This window comes from Carettochelys insculpta, chromosome 7 (genome assembly GCF_033958435.1).
Source record: "Carettochelys insculpta isolate YL-2023 chromosome 7, ASM3395843v1, whole genome shotgun sequence".
NCBI lineage: Eukaryota > Metazoa > Chordata > Testudines > Carettochelyidae > Carettochelys > Carettochelys insculpta.
Window position 1 is genome coordinate 50,800,855 of NC_134143.1, and position 21,688 is coordinate 50,822,542.

The window sequence follows — 21,688 nt, forward strand, 5'->3', positions numbered from 1 at the left end:
GCTTGGAGTAACTGATGTAATCATATTTTCCTGTCATAGCCTGACAATTTGCAGTTTTGTTACCTATCGCACTGGATCCTTGTGACCAATGGGTACCTGGATGGCTTTGATGCCAATGATACTAAATGTGTCAGAAATGCTTTTAGGCTGGTTTGGGGCACACTCTGGAGAATCACAGCTGTCTTTTTTAAAGTCTCACAAAGGGTCTGTACTTGTTTCCTCAACTCACAGTCCTTAGATGTCAATGGCTATAAAGATGGGCCATGTCACCTGGATGACTCCTGGCACGGGTCTGGGCATGGCTGGAGAGTTTCCTTCATGAGGAGGTATTTACTTTGAATTCTCTGTTCTTCCAAGATTTGGACTTTAATTATTGGTAAATTAAACTGCAGGGAAAATGTGGGAGGCCACATTCCCCAAGGCCACAGCTGCAGCATGAATGACCACTTGCTAATGAGTTGGTCTCTTTTGCACAAGAGGCACCTCTTAAAACCTAGTGAACTAGGCCTATCTCAGGCCAGGACAATTGCAAGACAAGGAGAAATGTTTATTTTTCTTCTTTTTTGAGTTAGGAAAAGAAAAAGAACTAGAGGAACACTAAGAAAAGGATTAGCTAGCTATCTGAATTCAAACAGAGTCAACAATCTGATGAACAGATTGCTCACTGCTGCATCCCTAGCTATGGGCATTGAGAAGGAACGAAGAGGGATTTATCCATTCAGTGCTGGTTAGCCTCATGGCAGAGAATGAGGAAGAACAGTGCACATGTGGGCTGAATAGACTCTACTATCAAAGTTCTCCAATCAGCAGCACAGGGAAACAAACACTCCTACAGTTGAGTACTCATAGGGACACTACTCAAAGAAAAAATACACATTATTCAACACCCACTGGGAGCAGGTCTGCTAAGGTCTCATTTTTAGAGGTCACTTTTCAGAGGAGAACCTCACTTTAAAGACGAGGACATCACCACATTATAATTTTCTGACTCCTGAGAGTTCATGCATGAAAATCCTCCTTCATCTTCCCCCTTACTGAAATAAAACAAACAACTAAGTTGTTTAGTTCTGATAGTTTTTCAAACACATCACACTTTTTCCTACCATGTTATTTGTTGGGCTGATCCCTACAGTATGGAGATAAGCTTCTCTCTTTACTTACTTTGAATTCTTCCTCTAGCCCTGTTTTGACAAGATGTGGTGTTCTGTTCTGCGATTCTTGAAGGTGCTTTTCTAAGGAGGACACATCTAGTTCTGTGTCACCATAGAGGTAGTATTCTAGTAAGGCTTGATAAATGAATGAATATTGCATCTAGAATGAAAAAGCAACAAACACATTAAACACAGGGTAAAGCAGTGAAATACAAATTAACAAAATCATGTATTTTAGTATCATAGTTTCTAACGTTTTAGGTCACTGTCTTGTGGCTGTAAAAATGGCTTCCAGTTAAGTCATGCACATTTGATACTACACCAGAGCACAAATGGGAGAAGCACAACAGTGGTCCTTCTGCACACAAACTAGTCATAAAGGACTGGATTGTCACAACCCTCACTTACTGCCTATCCCCTCAACACCACCACCACCTGTCACTCTTCAGCATGTCCTAGTCTCACCATAACTCCTGCTGTGGATGAATGAGGGGAGGAAGTACTGGGACATTCACCAGTGGTTGGGAAACAATGTATTGTTTCAAATATGGTAAATGAACAGAAGACAACAACAGATTTGTGCTTACTTACATCAGTCTGAACCATTTGTGGGCGCTGATTACGGATTCTTGTAACAAATTCAAAAACATCAACTCTCTGCTCAGCATGCATCATATCTATCATGGCATCTATCACTATAAATGTGCCTGTTCGACCCACACCAGCACTTAAAAAGAAAAGAGACATAAATGAGCTATGAAGTCCAGATAGATTGCGGCAGTAACTCACAACCAGTCCAAATTTTGTTTACATTGGACTGAAATCCACACTGGTATTACATTTCATAACGATTCACTTTTGACTATAAATAGTGATATTAAAGAGCTGGCTGAAAATATATGAATGTCATTTTTTTTAAAAAACAAAAAGCAAGTGCGTTTTTTTTTTCAGGAAGCTTTCATAAAAAAGTATCTTTTTGGAGAATCATTGGAGCAGGTTGAAACAATGATGATTTTTGGATTTCTGTTAAAAGGGAAAAAAGGTATAATTTATTTGCAAAGTGTTTCCCGTTTTTCAGCCAGATCTAGATATAAGTGCTATGATAAAGGATCACACATGCTAAATGTGATTACTGAATCTCTTTGGCTTCCTATTAGTGAAGCAGCATGTTTTACATCTTACATCAGTTGGCAAGTGTTAAGCCTTTTAAGTGCTATAAGTTTTCACATGCCCATTCAAAAATATTATTTTATCATGTCTTCCAGTTGCCACCAGAGGGAGCAAGTTTATCACAAATGATATAATCATAAATTATTTTCAACTCTTCCTTTTAGAGGAAAAGGGCATGGCATCCTGTGCTAGGGATTAACAACTTTCCTCTAACCTTCTGTTAGCTTATTTTATCTTGTGGCTATTAACATGCCATTGTACTGTATCACCTTCTAAAAATGTAAAAGTATTTTTCACACAACATGCTGACAGATTCAATCTGACTGTCATTAAAGCAACATTTAGATTTAAAATACAGTCAGAAATATAGACCTCATGAAATGAATATTTAACTCAAAACACATTGATGTGCAATTATGGGGAACCTAAATATTCTCTGTGAATTTATGAACCATCTATAGCTCTCTTGAGAACTAGATTTTTTTTTGCAACTAATTATAGTATTTTCCACAGAAGTTATCACCATTTTGCAAACACACAAAGTTTTCTCAAGGATGTACAGAACCGAGAGAACATAATTATTACCACATATATGTAGCCTGCGTGGGTATATGTGTAATTTTTCTATTGCCTGGTTCCGGAGTATTAAATGGTAAGGGGTTTCAATTTCTTTGATTTATTGCATTTTAATTATGTCACAGATTTGAAATAAATACCCCCTTGTTATTTAAAAATATTTTATACATTTTATTACATAAAACCCATGTATCATTATATAATCTTTATATGTCTCTATGCCTGTGTGCACAGTGTCCTTTTTGTTTGAATAGACATCCATGTTGCCTGGAAATCTTAAACCATTAGCATGGTCTGCTACAGTAAAATAAAACTATTCATTTAGTACTAATCACAACAAATTTGACTTGTGGGAATGCTGAAATGCACAAACTAAAACCAGCAGAGCTCCCCATTGATAATGGCACATCAAAAAGTACATTATCCTTATGATAGAAAGATCAGTGCCCATGACCACCTCATGTCTAAAAGATTCCTCTACAAACAACATTTAATTTTCTGCTTGGTGAGCCCCTCTTTTTATTCATCTTCTCATTACTTACCCTAGCTTGAAAGCTGAGCTGGAGATATTGCTCCTCTCTCCCTCATCACTTCTCTCTTTCCCCTTACACAACTCTTCCACCCTATCACCTTTCCCACCAAGTGGTTATTTATGAACCTAGTGGCTTGCCCATCAGTTTCCACATTTATGATTAAGTTTGCCTCCCCCACCTTTGACTTACTTCTATTAATATCTGAACTCCACCTCTGAGCTCCCTTTGGTTCTGTCCTATATCTCTGCCTCAGACTTTACCAGGCATTTTCTTGTTCTGACCTGTCTCCAAATTCTCCCTCTTTGAACACTGCCTGTTCACTGTCCTTTCTCAGTTTGCCTTTCCTCCATTGTGTCGATCAATCTCTGTACTAAGCTCTCTTATTTCCTTGCTCCCTGACCTCTCTCCACTCCCCAAGCTCCATGAGCTTTGTTTTCAGTTCTTCCTGCTTTCTCTATTATTAATTCCTTCACTGCCCTCTCTGTCCCAAGACTACTTCACTCTCTTGCCTCCATTCTGCTGTCACTTTCAACAGTTTACCTCTCTCTGACTCACTTGTGACTCAAACCCCTGATGATTCTTGTACTCTGAATTTTTTTTTTCAGCCCTTCCTTCTTAGCTTCCACCCCAATCAGAACAGTAACATTAAAAAAAAACATTTGTCAGAATTGTTCCTGTTTTCCTCATTCTCCTCATTCTGCCTGCTTCTGCTTCGCTTATTGTGTGATGATTTAGCTCAAATTTTCTGAATACCATGTTTGTTCTGATCAAGCTCTTTGTGTTGAACACTGCATGTTGTTTTTATAAAAGCCCACAGAGAAATACAGTATTACTCGTTATGGATGAGTTTCCTTTTCCTTTTTCCAACAATTCACCAGCATCATTTCCTGGAGTGCAAAGGAAATTTGATGCCATGATTTTTAGTCTACATTTTTCTAGCAGCATGGAAGTAACAAATTAGTCCAAAACACTGTGGCTCACAATAGTGCTATTGCAGTGTTTTGGACCATTACATTTAAATAGCTGCATTTTTTTTTTCTTTTCAAGAAGATCTACTTATTTACTATCAGTGCCCTGTGTGCATTTTCATATCAATTAGCTTAAGTACAGTCCTGCTGGTAAAGAGTTCCTGCTGCATGTTCCCAGTATTATTCTGTGTATAGAACACCTGAGCAAAGGAATATAAAAATATGGATGTCTCAAAGGAAAAAATCATGATAGATTATGAAAATCATCTTTTTCCTTCTAAATGTTAAAAAAAAGACTTCTGCAATGTATATTCCTCAAGAGAACAAGAATTCTTACCAAGCTCCTAAGACAGGCATTTGTCTGATGAACAACAAACGTAAGAGTGTCTGACCAAGGTATACACATTTTCCCCACTGAAAAGCCTTTTAAAGCCACTTGAGAATATTTATAAATATCGAACGTGGAAAACAGAAAAGAAAGTGAAAAAAAAAAGGACAAAGCCACTATTCTATTAGTTTTGATCTAATCTTAATTCAGATACGTTGTTTCCGAGAAGAGAGGATTTCTTGATGTCTAAGACACAGCAGCTCCGACTGTAAAAGTTCTAACATTTCCTTTGAACGTCTACAAAACCTGATCTATTTATGTTCATTTTTACCATAATACATTTTCAACGGTTTAACATTAACCACTTAGTGGCAGGAGGCTCAAGTGTTTATGCATGAATTGGAACACACTGTATCAGAATGTAGTAATGGGACATCCAGACTCCCAACATCATAGCGTTAAACAAATTGTCTCAAGTACAAGTGCACATTACAACATATCCAACACAGAATGAGCAAACTACGAGAGAAAACAGGAACTCTACTGTGAGAAAACTGGGGGATGTAATTGCTGAAGACATTCAATGACAGAGTAAGCCAATTTTGTTACCAATCTGTTTTCTGACAGGGAATGTGTTGATGCCATACATTAGCTATCAATCTGGGGACAACAAACTGAAGTTTCACTATTATAAAATGAGAGAGAAGAGCGAGTTTTCAAATTCATCCCTCTCCCTGGTTCTGACTGTTATGCAACTGGGGCATCTTCAACCAAGAGACAGAAATGTAGTTCTGGTATACACAAAGCACTTCACAAACCATTAAAGCCCAAGAAGACAGAATGGTTTAAAGAGTGTGTACATACCTACAGTGAACCACAATTGGTCCAGCGTGTGAAGGATTCAATGTTTTGACTTTTTTCAGAAACTTCAGCATCCCAATGGGTGTGAAAGGCACACCAAAATCAGGCCAGCTGGTAAAATGGAGCTGTGTTACAAGCCTTGGAATTTTAGAGCCATCATGAAGCTGTTAGAAACACATGAACAGGCTATGAGTATGACATTTTATGTCATATGTTAATACTTGCAAACAGACTAGTTACCTTAGCCTGACTAACCCATATATTTGCCATTTAAATTTGAGTAGCACTAGGGTACTGTTCATGAGAAATAAGATTCACAATTTCTATTAAATGGAGACTCAATACTGGAGCTCTTCACTTCTTGCTCTGTGTTTACTGAGACAAAACATTTCACTGGAGTTTGAGTAAGAACTTCAATATCTATACCACTGACAGATACAAGATGCCAAATTATTTCATGAATTGCTTCATAAAAGCACAGATAAGGATGGTGATGTTCAGATGATACTATAACATCATCAGGTGCAGGATACCGTGCCACATGAAGCACTGGACTGTTCCATTACACTGAATCTTAGTAAGTTTATATTGCAGCTTTTCTCCTGAGGGTAGAATTGTTTCCTTATATCTGAGACCTATTTTCAAGGGACTAACTACCTCTCCTCTGCAGGGACTGCTAGCGGTCTGTTGCAGTTATTTTTAATATTGTTTGATGGCCAGAGATGATGATGTGAAGATGCTTTATAAATACACACTAAGTTAATTTTCAATTTGCTGAGAAGCAAAACATCCCAGTGATGGAGAGAACTGGATGTAAAAGGTGGAAGAGGAAAAGAATAAAATACCACTTAACAAGGTATTTTAAAAAAAGAGAAAGCCTGGCTGCAAGTCCAAGGCCTAGTGTAAGCATTAACATTGCAGTGATTCAGTTAAACTGAGGGTTGCTGTTTAACTACATCAGACTGTACAAATACCTTAAGTAAGACAGGAGAAAACTGTTGTGTAGACAAAGCTTTAATGCCTTTGAGTGCATGCTAAGCAAGCCACTAGCACATTTAATTTACACAGTGGATCAGGAGAAAAGACTACACAATTAGAATTTTTTTTTTAAATAAATAAGCTTAGTAAAACTGTAAGTAAGACCAGACAGAGGTGTGGGCAATTTAGGCCAGAGAGGTAGCACAAAAGGAAGGAAAGTTGACCACGACTCTGCAGTTGGGGGTGCTTCTCAGCAAAAATGGATAAATCAGTTTGTGTGTTTCCCTTCACCACACTCCCTGGTGCACAGGGCATGTCAAGAGAGTGAGGGAGAGGTGGTCAGAACACAATGTACTCCAACTATCCCCACACAATATAGAGTGCCCAATCATTCCAGGGGCCAGGCTCTAGCAGAGCAATCAGGAAACTATAATGACCTCTTCCTCCTCTTCTCTTGTGTTTGGCCCTTCATGTCTTGAATGGTTAGATAAGAACTCTGCCATCCCTCCATAATTGTAAAATATCTCGTTTTTAATCATTTAAAAACTTTTTCTAACTTCAAAAATATTTTTGCATAAAGGATGGCAAATACACTCTTCAGTTCTGCCCCAAATATCACATCATGGGGTGGCCAAGCTCATGCAAAATACCTTTCACAGCTGGTTACCTACTCACAGGATCCAATTTGACTGATACCTCTTTAAACTTAAGTCCCACACAGCAATCAGTATTTGCATAATTCTCTTTGGCTACGTCTACACGTGAAGCCAACATCGAAATAGGCTATTTCGATGAATAACGTCTACACGTCCTCCAGGGCTGGCAATGTCGATGTTCAACTTCGACGTTGCGCGGCACCACATCGAAATAGGCACTGCGAGGGTACATCTACACGCCAAAGTAGCACACATCGAAATAAGGGTGCCAGGCACAGCTGCAGACAGGGTCACAGGGCGGACTCAACAGCAAGCCGCTCCCTTAAAGGGCCCCTCCCTGACACAGTTGCACTAAACAACACAAGATACACAGAGCCGACAACTGGTTGCAGACCCTGTGCCTGCAGCATGGATCCACAGCTGCCGCAGCAGCAGCCAGAAGCCCTGGGCTAAGGGCTGCTGCCCACGGTGACCATAGAGCCCCGCAGGGGCTGGAGAGAGAGCATCTCTCAACCCCCCAGCTGATGGCCGCCATGGAGGACCCGGCAATTTCGACGTTGCGGGACGCGGATCGTCTACACGGTCCCTAAACGTCGAAGTAGGGCGCTATTCCGATCCCCTCATGAGGTTAGCGACTTCGACATCTAGCCGCCTAACGTCGAAGTTAACTTCGAAATAGCGCCCGACGCGTGTAGCCGCGACGGGCGCTATTTCGAAGTTAGTGCCGCTACTTCGAAGTAGCGTGCACGTGTAGACACAGCTTTTTACTCCTACTACTCAAGTGGAAATTGATTCCACACACTTACTGCTTTCTTAGTGCACATATATGTTTCAACCCAATTTTAGTTAAATTCATTTTAAACAAAAGCCCAGATTTCTTTTACACATCATTTAAATTAAAAATTAATAACTACTCTGAAGGAGTAGCAAGAGTGCTATTACTTACTGACTGAATACAAAACTTGCGAATGGTGTAGTCTACGAGAATGATACAATCTTCCACAGAAACTCTGATATTTCCGTAAGTCCAGCATCCTTGATCTGGCCAGTATTGATAACATTTATCCTATGCAAACACAGAGCACACGCATTTAGTACTTTTAAATATTGTGTGGCTACCTCCATTACTGATGGAATACAGCCATAAACCCATCTTAGAGAGTCATACATCTGAACTTTGGCAACCAGATGAAGGAGGCTGATTTTTTTTCCCATTTTGTTTTGTTTTGTTTGTTCTGTTCCATCTCGTTTTGTTTATTTTTATCATAGAATGCATATGCCTCACATTTTAACCCCCAGACTCCACAGAGCGGGTTAACAGCTGAGAAATGTCAGGTAACCCTGGGTGAAATCCATCAGTTGTATGGGAATTCTAGACCAGGGTAGAAGGTAGCAATATGTTTATTACTGTGGAATAAGCCTTTTACCAACCATCATGGACTGATGGTTGTCTGAAGGGAATGTCTAACCTGTTCAAATGAGTCAGGGTGATACATCCTGGTAATAGCACCTGTATGTCAGGCCTTGGTATGAACATGCTGTTTGACCATGCAGGAAGGCAGGTGACACTAGGATTACAGGAAAGGGAGAGGCCCTTGTACAGGCTCCTTCATAGTTCTTTGGAGTAATCAAAGAAATAGCTTTTCCTTTTTCCAATAAAAATATATATAAGTGTAAAGAGGCACTGCGTAAATTAACTTATATCAATATCATATGTTTATGCTGTGTATCCTCACCCTCCAAAACAATTATCCTTTGATCTTAGGGCGGAATTGTTTGGAGTTATTTTGGAGTTTATTGACACTGTCTTTAGCTGGCAGGAAAAGTCACTCTTTAGCAGAATATGGTAGGCACTTTGTTTTCAGTAACTTGGAATATTGCCTTCATTGCTGCCCCAGTTTTGTATTGACTAAGGAGTCCAAGTTCCAAATCTACATTTTTGAGTGTTTGGAATGTTTAACGAAGAAGTCTATGAGGATAAAGAGGTATTTAAAACAAAATTGCCCAAGAGCAACATTTGCCCAAGAGCATAATTTGTAAGGGTGCATGGGTAATTTTTTGTTTTGTTTTCTGTTTTCTTAAACTTCTTATCAATGTATTTCTGGTGAGCCAGCAGAGACGATAACCGTGTAATGATGTTGAACTCTGAAGTGTTAGGTAGCATAACATCAGTAATTTTTACTGTTCAGCCGGTGCACAAGATGGCTACAAATGAAATAAGAATGGAGGGAAGGAGAGGAAATGAGAGGGATGGATGTGAGGACAGCAAACCAGAAGGAGTTGTAAGGCAGCCTTTCACAAAGAAATAGGTTGTTTTCAGATTAGCCATCTCTATCTGTAGTGCTCACAGTATGAATGTAATTTTTCACTGAAAATTTCTAAATGAGTAATATAGATTCAACATTCATTCCTACCCTCAATCCAGCATATTGAGCCTGTCTCACATACATTGCAAAAGAAACCAAAAAGCCCCTCATTTCAATTTGCCATTGGCTTAAGGTCTGACAGTGAGGCAGTGTAGCACATGATAAAAGATTAGTTATGAGGAAATTAGTCACCAGGAAATATTTATAAACTCGAAATTTTGTAAGTTAGAACTACATTTTTAGCAAAGGCTTTAAACCCCTGAAAGGATTGGAAAAGGAAGTGGTGACAGCTATCAACAGCCAGGTGCTAAGCAGCACATTGCTTACTGGGAGTGTATGTGGGGCGGGGGGGTTGCTATTTCAAAATAGACTGATTCAAACTGAAATAAAAGTTATTTACCTCTTTTCTTTCTTTCAAGTTTGTTAACATAACAATAATAGAAGATTTCTGCTCCCATACCATCCTCCAGAAATCATTAACTGTTTCTTGTTTGGGGCCTGCACATAGAATACAGTTCTATACTCAAGAGACATAAAGAAAACAAGCAATATCACAGTACACAACATTTTTCTCTTCCACTCATGAGTTACCAGCTCATATCTCATGAAAGTACACTGATGTCAGTTTTACACATGCACTGTATGTACAGTGAAAATCTCTCTGCTTTTAAGTACAGCTATATGAACTCTGTAAACTTACAGAAAACATATGCTGGTATGTAATCACTAAGTATGTCTTTAAACAAAGGACTGCTCACAAAACCTAGCATAATGGTGCTGGGATGATTGGAAATTTGACCAGCCACATATACCTGCATCATTAAGAGTCAGAATCTGGGCTGGGTCTATCCAGCTCCCAGATTGACTGGATGGGGTGAGTGGACTCAGAATACTTCCAGCAGTGGGTTGGCATTTCAAACACAATCGATACTCCAAGGCAGGTTGGTCTGCACCTCTCAGAGACAATAAGCACCGCTTCCCAGGGAACAGGTTTGTTGCACCTTTCTAAGAGCAGCAGCCATGCCTCCTCACTCTAGATCCACTATATGCTGCAGGTCAGGCAATGGGCTCAATTTAGCATTTACAGCTTGAAACTCACTTCCATGCCCATGCCTTAACAAACCAACTTATTGGTACTCAAGTAGCAATTTTTGACTTAATAGCACATTAACCTTGGTGTGGGATATGAGGTTTCTTGGCAAGGGTGGAATGGGTGGTGGGAGGGCTGCACTCTGTTGTGCATATGTTCAAAAATGGAGACAGGAACATACATTACCTTGAGCAGCTATAAATTTATTCTTTCCTTTGTAACCCTAGAGAAATAAAAATGATGGTTAGTTAAAAGATGCAAAGCCAAAATGTATCATAAGACAAATGTCTATTTGACATTTAGCTTGCAATCAAAAAGAGCAATCTGATTGAAAGTGAAAACCTTACATCTATGTATGAAGCGTTAATATAGTCTGAAGATTGAACTCCCTCTATTTGGGTCAAAATTACTCTGGAATGATCATCTGGGAAGAAAAAAAGTAAGTAATTGTGTTATTAGGGTCTGTAGGAGACACATAGTTGTAGTATTTACATCAATCAGGATCTTTCCTCAAAATTCAAAGCACTTCAACATGCCAGTGATGATGATAAAAAATGGAGGTATACATATCTCATAGAGCTGGAAGATACCACAAGAGGTCTGGAGTCCAGCCCCCTGCTCTCTCAGCCAGACCAAGCACCATTCCTGACAGGTTTTTTTTTTTTAAATTTATTTGCCTCAGACCTCTAACTGGAATCTTAAAGGATAGAACTCTCAACCATGGGGTTATAAGACCAATGTTCAAACCACTGAGCTATCCCTTCTTGAGGAACAAACATGGAAGAATTTGTTTAAGGTAATCATGAAGAGGTCTCTTTGAACTATAGTATAATTGTACAGTGCACAGAGCTTTGGGGTATCAGGTTAATAAGCCCCCTGATAAAAATCTTGCTGCACCTCATACTGGGTTACTGAGAATGCAATACTTTTTGTATCATGTGGAACATATTTGTAATGGATAAGGTTTGTTAGACCCCTCAAACACGGCCCGTATATTCACAGCTTTTTTTTTTTTTTTTTTAAATTACACATACTTGAGCTGAGTTTCAAGAGAACCAGCTTAAATTTCTGGATGATTTTAAGGATTCATATCAAACCATCTGGAATTAAACACAAATTGAATGGAAGGCAATTGTTATCCAAAGGGATACCAACTGCAAAAGAACTTACGTACTAATGTGTAAAATACAAATAACATTTTTGGTCAATTATTCAGCTTAGGTACATTCAGTGAACGCATACAACATTACAGACATGGTTGGCGTATGATGCATCTAGACATCTGACAAATAATTAGAAAATAAACTGTAAAGTCTTACAAGGAAGGATGTTGGGATATCTATTTTTCTCTGTGTTTTCTTCTTTATTTGCCATTTCAAATGTCCCTTGCAGGCATCGAGCTGGTAATAACTACAGTGAAAACAGGCAAAGTCAAGCAAACGCAAGAACATCCTGTGTTAACTGTTAGTTGCAAAACACCTAAGAAAATATGCAATAATACATGATGGCCTCTATCTAAGAGAATTAATTTCTCGGGACATTGTAATTCTTGAAAAAAAGCTACTTTCATCGTTCTAAAATAGCTTATAACCATTCAACATCTCAGAACTGTAGCACTATTTTTTAAATTTCAGCTTTGAAGAATACTGCGACTGTTGCTATTTATGTGAGTAAATAATTTACTGGAAATCAAGTTGCCATTGCAAAGGTCATATGACATGACTCACAATGCTCTGATCCACAAAGATGTGCATGTACAATACCATGGGGCTCTACCTTTGAAATCTGTTTTTATGGCTCCAATTTGACTTTAACACATGAATACATTTGGATATTAACAAGGAAGGTTCAATACATGTTTAGAAAACTGAGTATCACACATCTGCTCTATTCAGCTCAGGGCCAGAGTTGGAACAAGGGGGATACAATAATGACTATCATTTTAAAGCCCTGAGAACCAAGGGCAGCTTTGGCAGCTGCTAGCAATACCTAAGGATTTAATCAACCTGCTAATAATCAGTTAAACCTGGGTCTGTGAATAAATTCTTAGTTGTGTATTCAGTACCTGAAAATAAATGCTTATGTCAGGGCATTCAGAATGAGAGTTATTAATAGTAAATTAACAGGAAAAGATTATCTTAGGAAGAAAAAAGCAATGAGAAGGAAACTGAGATGGTACCTGCAGACCTGACTCCAAAACTGTGGTTTGGAACCTGACACATTGAAAATACACCCAGTGTGAACACCTGTGAGGCTTGCAGGAGGAGGGGATGGAGGTAGAGATATTTGGATGTGGAGCTTTCATTTGAAATTTTTGTTTGACACACTTTCCTGCTAGCCTAGATAGAACCAGGTGGGAATGATGTAAAAGGACAGCTGAAAGAAGCTGATTCCGCGTTACTATCTGCTACAGGGACTCTTTATGCAACCAGAACTGTGTATAAAAAGACTTAACATAAATGAGAATCAGATTCAAGATTTCTATCTATGTCACAATCTTAAAGCACGTTTCACAGGCTCTCACCATAGCCACAGTAGTTCTACATTCCAGGACCACTGTCACCTTTTCTGCCTTTTCCCACCCTTCTTTCAAGCTGTTTTTTCCAGGACCTTGACCAAACTGAATATCTATGAATCATCTAAGAGAAAGATGACATAATATCTATTTCAAGAAACGCAGTGCAACAATCCCTTCCTCTTTCTGGCAATGCATTATGTGGAATTCCCCCTTAAGAACACAGACGAAGCAGTGTTGTCAGGACTGAACAATGAATGAATAAAAAAATTAATATAAATTGCCTTGTGTGTTAATTTTTATCCTTTTTATCATTTAAGCATGTTTTATATTTGGTTTCTGTATATTACGAATAAATTTATGAACATTTTAAAAACAGGTCAAGAAAAGTTGACTAGACTACTGTGAACGTAAATAAAACCAATTTAGTTTGATTTTGTATACGATATTATTTCCTTTTTCCCCCCTCTATGAATAAAGTCCACAGATTTCCACGTCCCTAATTAATTGTTCTGAAAATGATTAAAAAGCCTTAACATGTACAAAAATAAAAAAGGACCTTCATTTATATACACCAGAAATCTGACCTCATTAAATGTTTTCAGTAAAGTATAAGACGCCTCCTTCCTCTTTAAACTTGAAAAGCTGGTGAAAATTACTCTGGGCAGCCTACTCCCCAACTCTACATTTTCACCAATAGAGAACATAAAAACAGTGCAATGGGCTGGATTGTCTCTTCCCACAGTGACCCCTTCTTTCCTAGCCCAAATGCACAGAAGATAGTGAAGGAAGAAAAAACTTCTGCAATGACTTCTTATGGAGTTCTTTTATGAGACAGGTTTGGTACTTCAGAACAAACCATGATTCACCCTTAAGCCTAGTGGATTGCCAAGGATCACAAGGCTGTAATTCTTCCCTACAGTTAACTCCAATCATCTACACTTGACTGACTCCCCTCGAGTTAGCCTAGCTCAAATGGGAGCAGCCATACTGAAAAATGATGTTGAAGTTGCTGTGTGTCGACACTGGAGCTGAACTGAGTCTTGCGTGGTATTAAGATTTCTTGTGAGCATATCCCATGGTTCTCAGTGTTGCAGTAAGCTAAGCTGCTTTACAGTGAATTCTTTCCCAGTGAATTGTGGGAGAATTTCTCTGTCCTTTTGGGGCAAATAGGGATCACGGGAAGAGACTGGAAAACGTGTGGCAATTGTGTAGCGTTAGCCTGTGCCCCCATCAGAGAATGATAACTGCTGCTGAGTTATGCTCACTCAGGCTTTAGCCTACATCCCCTTGAATCAAATTAAAAGCTCCACCACACATGAGTTAACAGTCTCTGTGCATGGACAAGGCTCAAATTAGGAGCAATGCTCTCACTACAGCTCAAGCTAATGTTGCATTTAAGACAAGCCCTGCGATGAGCCCCTACCTGCATGTCTCCACTGCGATCATACTACCAGAGTTTCCTGGCTATAGCTGCCCACTACATTGTTTAAAGAGGGGTTTTGAACTGTGTAGGAGGCTGCATCTCTTCTAACTATCTCCATGGGGAAGGGGGAATGGGGGACGATGATGATGCACATCTGCCTCCATTCAACTTGCACAACCTGGCCTGTCCAACGTATATATTCTTCTCCAATTCTGATCCCAAGGACTCAGAGAAACCCCAGGGTCAGGTGATTCTGCCATGAAGACAGCTTAGTTTCTGCCCCCCATTGCTCTCACCGATGTACTTTGAGGAAGGTGTGAAATCTGCATGCACGTCTAGAAACCACACTTTTGGCCAAAACATTTACATTGTTAAAAATGTCACTCTTCTCAGTTTGAATCTCACCTTAATCAAACTCCAATAAAACATTTTATAACTTTCCAAAATGAAGGCTTATTCACTGTGTCAAGTCACTGGAGGCCTAGGGCAACTGCATGCTGGATATACGTATTCAAGAGCATTAATGGTATTTTTGTGGGGCTTGATCCTGTCAACACTTATGCATATGGGAAATCCTATGAAGCATGCTTAGAAACATACAGTGGGATGAAAAACACATATGCCAAATGTACAAGCTCAGTCACTGCTCTTAGGTCACACTCCTTCCCCCATGTTCCATGTCCTTTTGTCTGACTGGAACGTATTCACATTAGGAATCCTATTGGATTCCTATTACTAACATGGTTCAATTTAATCATATGCATAAGTGCTGGTAGGATCAGGACCTTACACTGAAAATTCTCTGAGGCAGTAACCTGGTCTTCATAGATATCTGCAAAGCACCAAGCACACGTTCTGCTATATAAATTACTAATGACAACTATAAATAAGGCACATTTATGGAGGATTTGAAAAAAATAAAAACCAATCAATCTGGTTAGTATATTTGTATTTAATTATTTTCTGTGAAGAAAGGCAGAAGATGAATGATGTTTTTTCCACATACAAACAGGAAATTGAAATGCCTACAGCACAGAATTCTGTTACCACCTTCCAAGGTCCTACTTCCATTTTATTTATCTAAATTTACATTTTAAAAGCAGGCCTTCACTATATATAAAAATATATGAAACATTTTTGGAGGCTCTGCGTCGTTGATTGGTACCCTTACCAATCCTCCAGCCATTGCAGCATCTGAGGCCTCCAGAATTGACTAGGACCTTTAACTTTGTTTGAACAATGATCATTGAGATTGAAAATAGCAGGAGAACCTGATGGGAGTTATAATCAACTGGACAAGTCACTAGTACAATACTATGGGACTTCCCAGTGCTCCACCAGGAAGATGTGCAATGTATGTGTGAGCAACTCTTACTCTACAAAGAAGGTTTTATTCACACTGCTCAATAATATAATAGCATTTAAAATGTATTAAATATGTTTGGACTTTTTTCTACATTTTCAAATAGATCAATTTCAATTACTCCACAGAAAGCAAAGTGTATAGTGCTTATTTTATATTACAAACAATTGCACTGTAAACTAATAAACATTTTTTTCAATTCACTTCATGTATGTACTGAAGTGCAATCTCTTTATCATGAATGTGTAATTTACAAATGTAGATTTTTTTCTGATTGAAAGCTTCACTCGAAAACAAAACAATTTAACACTTTAGGCCTACAAACCCACACAGTCCTACGTCTTATTCAGGCAATCGCGCAGACAAACTAGTTTGGTTACAATTTTGCAGGAGATAATGTTGCCCACTTCTTTACAATGTCACCTGAGAATGAGAACAGGCATTTTCATAGCAGATTTATAGCTGGCATTGTGAGATATTTACATACCAGATATGCTAAACTGTCATATGCCCCTTCATGCTTTGGCCAGCATTCCAAATAAAATGCTTCCATGCTGATGGTGCTCATTAAAATTGGTGACTGAACTTCCTGAAGGAGAACTGTATGCCTCCTGTTCTGTTTACCCACATTCTGCCATATATATAGCAGACTCCAATAATGACCCAGCACATGTTAATTTTAAGAAAACACATTTAAAGCAGAGTGTGCTTTCAGAAGTCTTGAACTCTCTGATGTGGAAACTGCAGAACTCAAAACACCAAAAAAAGATCAACCTTCTGCTGGTGGCAGGTGACTCAAGATGATGAAAATGAACATGCATCAGTCCACTGTGCTTTAAGTTGTTTTTCAGCAGAACCCATTATCAGCATGGATGCATGACCTTTGCAATAGTGGTTGCAGTAGGAAGGAACGTATGAATCCTTAGCACATCTGGCACATAAATGTCTTGTAATGTTAGCGCCATGCAAATACCTGTTTCTCACCTTCAGGTGACATTGTAAACAAGAAGCTCTGCAAATTGTAACCTAGCATTTTTGTCTGAGCATTTGGCTGCACAAGAAGTAGGACTGAGTTGGTTTGCAGGCACCAAAATTTTACCTGGTTGTATTTTTGAATGCATTTATTTGTTGTAGATAGTTCTACATTTGTAAGTTCAACCTTCATGATATAGAGATTGAACCACAGTACTTGTATTAGGTCAATTGAAACATACTATTTTTTGTTTAACCAGTACAAATATTTGTAATGAAAATAAATATAAAGTGAGCACTGCACACTTTGTATTCTGTTTAATTGAAATCAATATATTTGAAAACGTACAACATCCAAAATAAACAGTAGTTTATTAACAGTGTGATTAATCACACAATCACAATAATTTAAAACTGCATAATTAATTAGGATTTATTATTAATATCTTCACAGCCTTATTTTTCATGTTTTCAGGGGTATGAAGGGTTTAAAAGAAAATAGGAGAAAAATAGTACCCAGCAGGTGTGTGGGTTTGGTTTTTTTTTGTGCCTGGAGGTTGGAGGTGGCCAGTTTCTTAATATATTCCTTTTGCTTCTGGTACTGAAATGTCAGACCTTTTATACAGTTTTGCTGCTTTTTGCCATACCACTTTCCATTCTCTCACCGTTTTTTCATTCTCTACTGATACCTGTCAGTCATGAGGGCCTGCAGGTGAGCCATACTCCGGGCAATCTCAAGCTCATTTGGCCTGTATTAGGCTGCCTGACTGTTTACACTGCCTGATTAGCTGGGACAGACACCAAACGAGCTCTTAAACCCAGCAGCAGCAACAATTCAGTGGCTGCTAAAATAGTCACCCATGGCTGGACCAGCTTCAGAAACTTTGTTTTCCTACCCTGGACCCAGCCATGGATCTGCCTTACTTCAGCCCAGGTAAACTAGCTCTGACCCTTTGTTCTGATTCCTGATTGCCAACTTCAGACTCTGACTCTTGGCTCTGGCATCTGGCCTCTGATTCCAATTCTGTTTCTCAGCTCCAACTACTGATTGCTGACTCTGGCTCTGGTTATGTGTTCTGGCCTCTGAGTCTTGGCTCTTATTCCTAATCCAACCACTAAAATGTACAACTGAGGCTTCAAAGTTTACCATAGGTGCAGTACTATCACAACATGTTGGCCCCTGCAACCACCACCAGGGCCTGTGTCTTTCATTCTCAGAAGCTAGCCCTAGCAGAATAAAAGTACAGTATTTGGGACATGGAGCTACTGTCTATCAAGGTGGCTTTCAAGAAGTGGCAACACCTTCTACAAAGAGCCAGATTCTCAGTTCTAGTCCTGGTGGATACAAAACCAGGAGTAACTAGGGACTGCTATATGCCATAACCAAAGCCAGATTGGCTGGTCACTCATTTGCTTCCTTTGCTTTGACTTCGTGAAAACCTGTCACCTGGGGACTAGAAACAGGAGGGTTTTTTATACCACAAAGACAAATATCTGGAACATAGTGAATAGTTCTTTGCCACCATGCTCAAGGCATCCAACTATATCAACAGAAAGATGGATAGTCTGAGATCCTCCATCCATTTCCTGCTCCCAACAATAAGTTCACAAGCCAGATCCACCTGACTCTGAACAATGCAGTTACTTCTGACTACAGAATGGCCTCCCCTGTCTCAAGGATTGTATTCATATTCTGGAGGGACTACCTAGCTTCAGATATTGAAGCTATGCCTTGATTTGCTACTTCTAGGCCCTTTTGTACATTACAGGACCTGGAATATGGCTTGCAAAGTTTATAACAGCTAGGCCTATCAGCTTGCATAAAAATATATATATAAGACCCCCATAACCATACCACAAAACATGATCATGAAACATAAATATGCTCCAGCTTCTAAGCAGCCGTCATCTCTTATAGCAACACACTTACTTGTAGAACTTCAGTACTCCCAGGGACACTGTAAACATGGTTGTTTTTGACCTCCTAACAACGATGGCATTCTTTAACCCATGCAACACTGTTTCTACCACCTGGGATATGGCTCAGCTCTTTTTGCAAAATGTCTTCCACTATCATAGATTAATTACAGGCATTCTACTAGAATGGGGAGGAAGAGGGTGTCCCAGTTTATGCTGACTTTGGCAGGAATTTCTCAGACTCCTTGGCATTGAATCCCTCTTCCCGTTCACTGATCATTGGCATACTAATGAGCAAACAGAAAAGGGCAATCAGCTCTTCAAACAGTATCTTTACTGCCTTCTGCTGAGTTTCTGCCAGGGCTGACAGGCTTCCCTTGTAGTACCGTGCTAAATTTGCATGTAACAATGCGATCCATGCCTTAAAACAACTTTCTTTGAGAACAATGGCTTTCACACACACTTTCACCTAAAGTTGCCGAGGCGTTCTCTAGCACTGACCACTGTGGATTTAGCTGCCCCATTTACAACAGGTGCACTGGTATCTCAAAGAACACCTGGCATCTGCCAAAGAAGACTACAAACATCACATGGACGAGGCCTAATCTGTCTGTATCAAACAAGGTGTGGCTCTTTGCCCAGAACCTTAAATAAAGCTACCCATCCACCAAACTCAACTGCTAATACCTGAATCCTTTCAAGATCATATAACAGATTAACCCAGTGTCCTGATTACAGTTGCCCAAATCCTTGAAGATCCACCCATCTTTCACATATCACTTTTAAAGTCCAACATTGGAATTTATACTCCAATTCTGTACCACTACCCATAATAGTCCACTGACAAAGAGTATTGGTCCACTGAATCCCTGATTCTTGGCAAATTAGAAGAAGATTATGGTACATGGTGGAACAGAAGGTCTGGATGAGTGGTCTTGGGAACTGGTGCTGCAGAACATTCACACCCTGGACCTATTCTTAGAGTTTTGCTGGCAGCATCCCTCTAACCCAGGCCCCAGGGGACTAATCATTACCATTGTGGCCTTGCATGAGAACCAGACAACTTAATCAGTATAACTGACCTGTTGCATATATGCCAGATTGGCTATAGCACATGTTTGGCTGGAACAATCAACAGGCTGTCTCCTAATCCCAGCAGCTGTTCAAAACATTCATCCATGGTTCCAATTGCTTCTACTTGTTCCCAACCCTGCTCCTTTCTTGCTCCATTGCTGACCTTGCCTCATCTCGTTTCAGGCTCACATTTGAATCTTGGCACTGATTTCAACTGTGATCCTTGTCTCTGGCATCTGGCCTCTGATTCTGAGTTCAATTCTTTGCTCTGATTCCTGGCTACTATTCCAAGTGCTAAGTATTAATCCTGCTACAATCTCTAAAAACAAATGCTCACATTCTTTTGACCATGCCAAGTGTCAAGCAAACAGCAAGATGTAGTCCTCACCTTCCATGCAAGCAACAGTGTGCTCAAAAGCCATTAAGAATACTTTGCAGACCGTTCTCCTCAATGCTTTAAGATATTGGTTTGTATGTCAGTCTACATAAATAGATCTCTGACCATGATGGTCAGACTCATTCAGTTTGAAAGCAAAGTTCACATGTTTAGAGAACACTGTAGAACACAACCAAAACAATGTTGATTAGTAACAGAGAGAAAGCCCTACTAGTCTATATGTTATTGAAACAAAAAAGCAGTAAGGTAGCACTTTAAAGTCTAACAAAATAATTTATTAGGTGAGCTTTTATGTTGAGTATCATATTGAGTCTGTTCTGGTCTGGCTATGGTCTGAAGAAGTGGGTCTGTCCCACGAAAGCTCACCTAATAAATTATTTGTTAGTCTTTAAAGTGCTACTTTACTGCTTTTTTGTTTTAACCAAAACAATGTACATTTTAAAAGAAAAAGAGCCACCGCTGACTATATTGTGCTTTTAAATTACGAAATTCAAAATTTGGTAACATACTAGTGCACTAGCATACAACTCTTCTTAAATTAACATTTTAAAAATATTAAATCTACTTAGATAATCCTGACCTTTAATACTGACTACACTGCACATGGAGCAGCAGCACAGACACACATCAGCCATATAATCAAATCACCAACATTAAAAATGCTGCTAATTTGGAATTCACTTAATACTGCATTTCAGTCCTAAGGGCACTACCTTACACTGCCTAATTGATAGCTGTGTACTGACCCAGATAAGTCTGTATGTAGCGCACTATATACAGTTCTATGCCACTCAGTTCTGCCATGATGATGTGTTGATAGACGTGAAAATGAATAAAAAGTATGTGTGGAATGGACCCTAATATTGCAGAAGCTCAGGAATAGACTCAATATGGCACACTTCCTCCTTCCACACTAAATCCATCTGTACAACCACCATGAAACTGCAAATCTGGGACACAGGGAAGTAAACGTGCTGTCTTTTTCTGACCAAGTGAAATACTTCAGGAAAACTTTATTGCTCAGGCAGTGAATGGAACCATGCATGGTTCATCTGCCAATCATCTGTTGTAAAGTGGTTGTACTGGAGAACTGTTGAGAGGCACTCACCCTACTTACAAATGCCACAGATCTGAGCAGAACCCCAAGGAGCAGTTTCTCAAAGATCACTGAGCTATATTGGTTTAAAAGGCCCTGACTTTCTTGTCCCCTCTGCAATAAGATTCTCCCAACAGAGAGGAAACTGTCATTCTCAGAGGCCTGAATACTACAGAACTTTCTAACTGCCTTCACCATCCTTTGTTCTTTTTCTGCACCAAGATGGCACAGTTTAAGATCCCTGACTTTGA

At 39.3% G+C, this 21,688-nt stretch overlaps 1 protein-coding gene across 4 annotated transcripts in view; it reads right to left on the reverse strand.

Moving 5' to 3' along the window:
• PTPRE (protein tyrosine phosphatase receptor type E) overlaps positions 1-21,688 on the reverse strand; it is a 227,493-nt gene that overhangs the window by 36,056 nt on the left and 169,749 nt on the right. For 3 of the 4 annotated variants that reach the window (XM_075000458.1, XM_075000460.1, XM_075000459.1), the window contains 8 exons: positions 11,997-12,087; positions 11,025-11,101; positions 10,864-10,900; positions 9,988-10,085; positions 8,168-8,287; positions 5,591-5,751; positions 1,743-1,878; positions 1,162-1,311 (listed from right to left, as the gene is read on the reverse strand). In XM_075000458.1, the coding sequence (XP_074856559.1) occupies positions 1,162-1,311; positions 1,743-1,878; positions 5,591-5,751; positions 8,168-8,287; positions 9,988-10,085; positions 10,864-10,900; positions 11,025-11,101; positions 11,997-12,087 (870 nt within the window). Of the gene's footprint in view, positions 1-1,161; positions 1,312-1,742; positions 1,879-5,590; positions 5,752-8,167; positions 8,288-9,987; positions 10,105-10,863; positions 10,901-11,024; positions 11,102-11,996; positions 12,088-21,688 lie in introns of those variants that run through there. The other variant, XM_075000461.1, reaches the window with a different exon arrangement.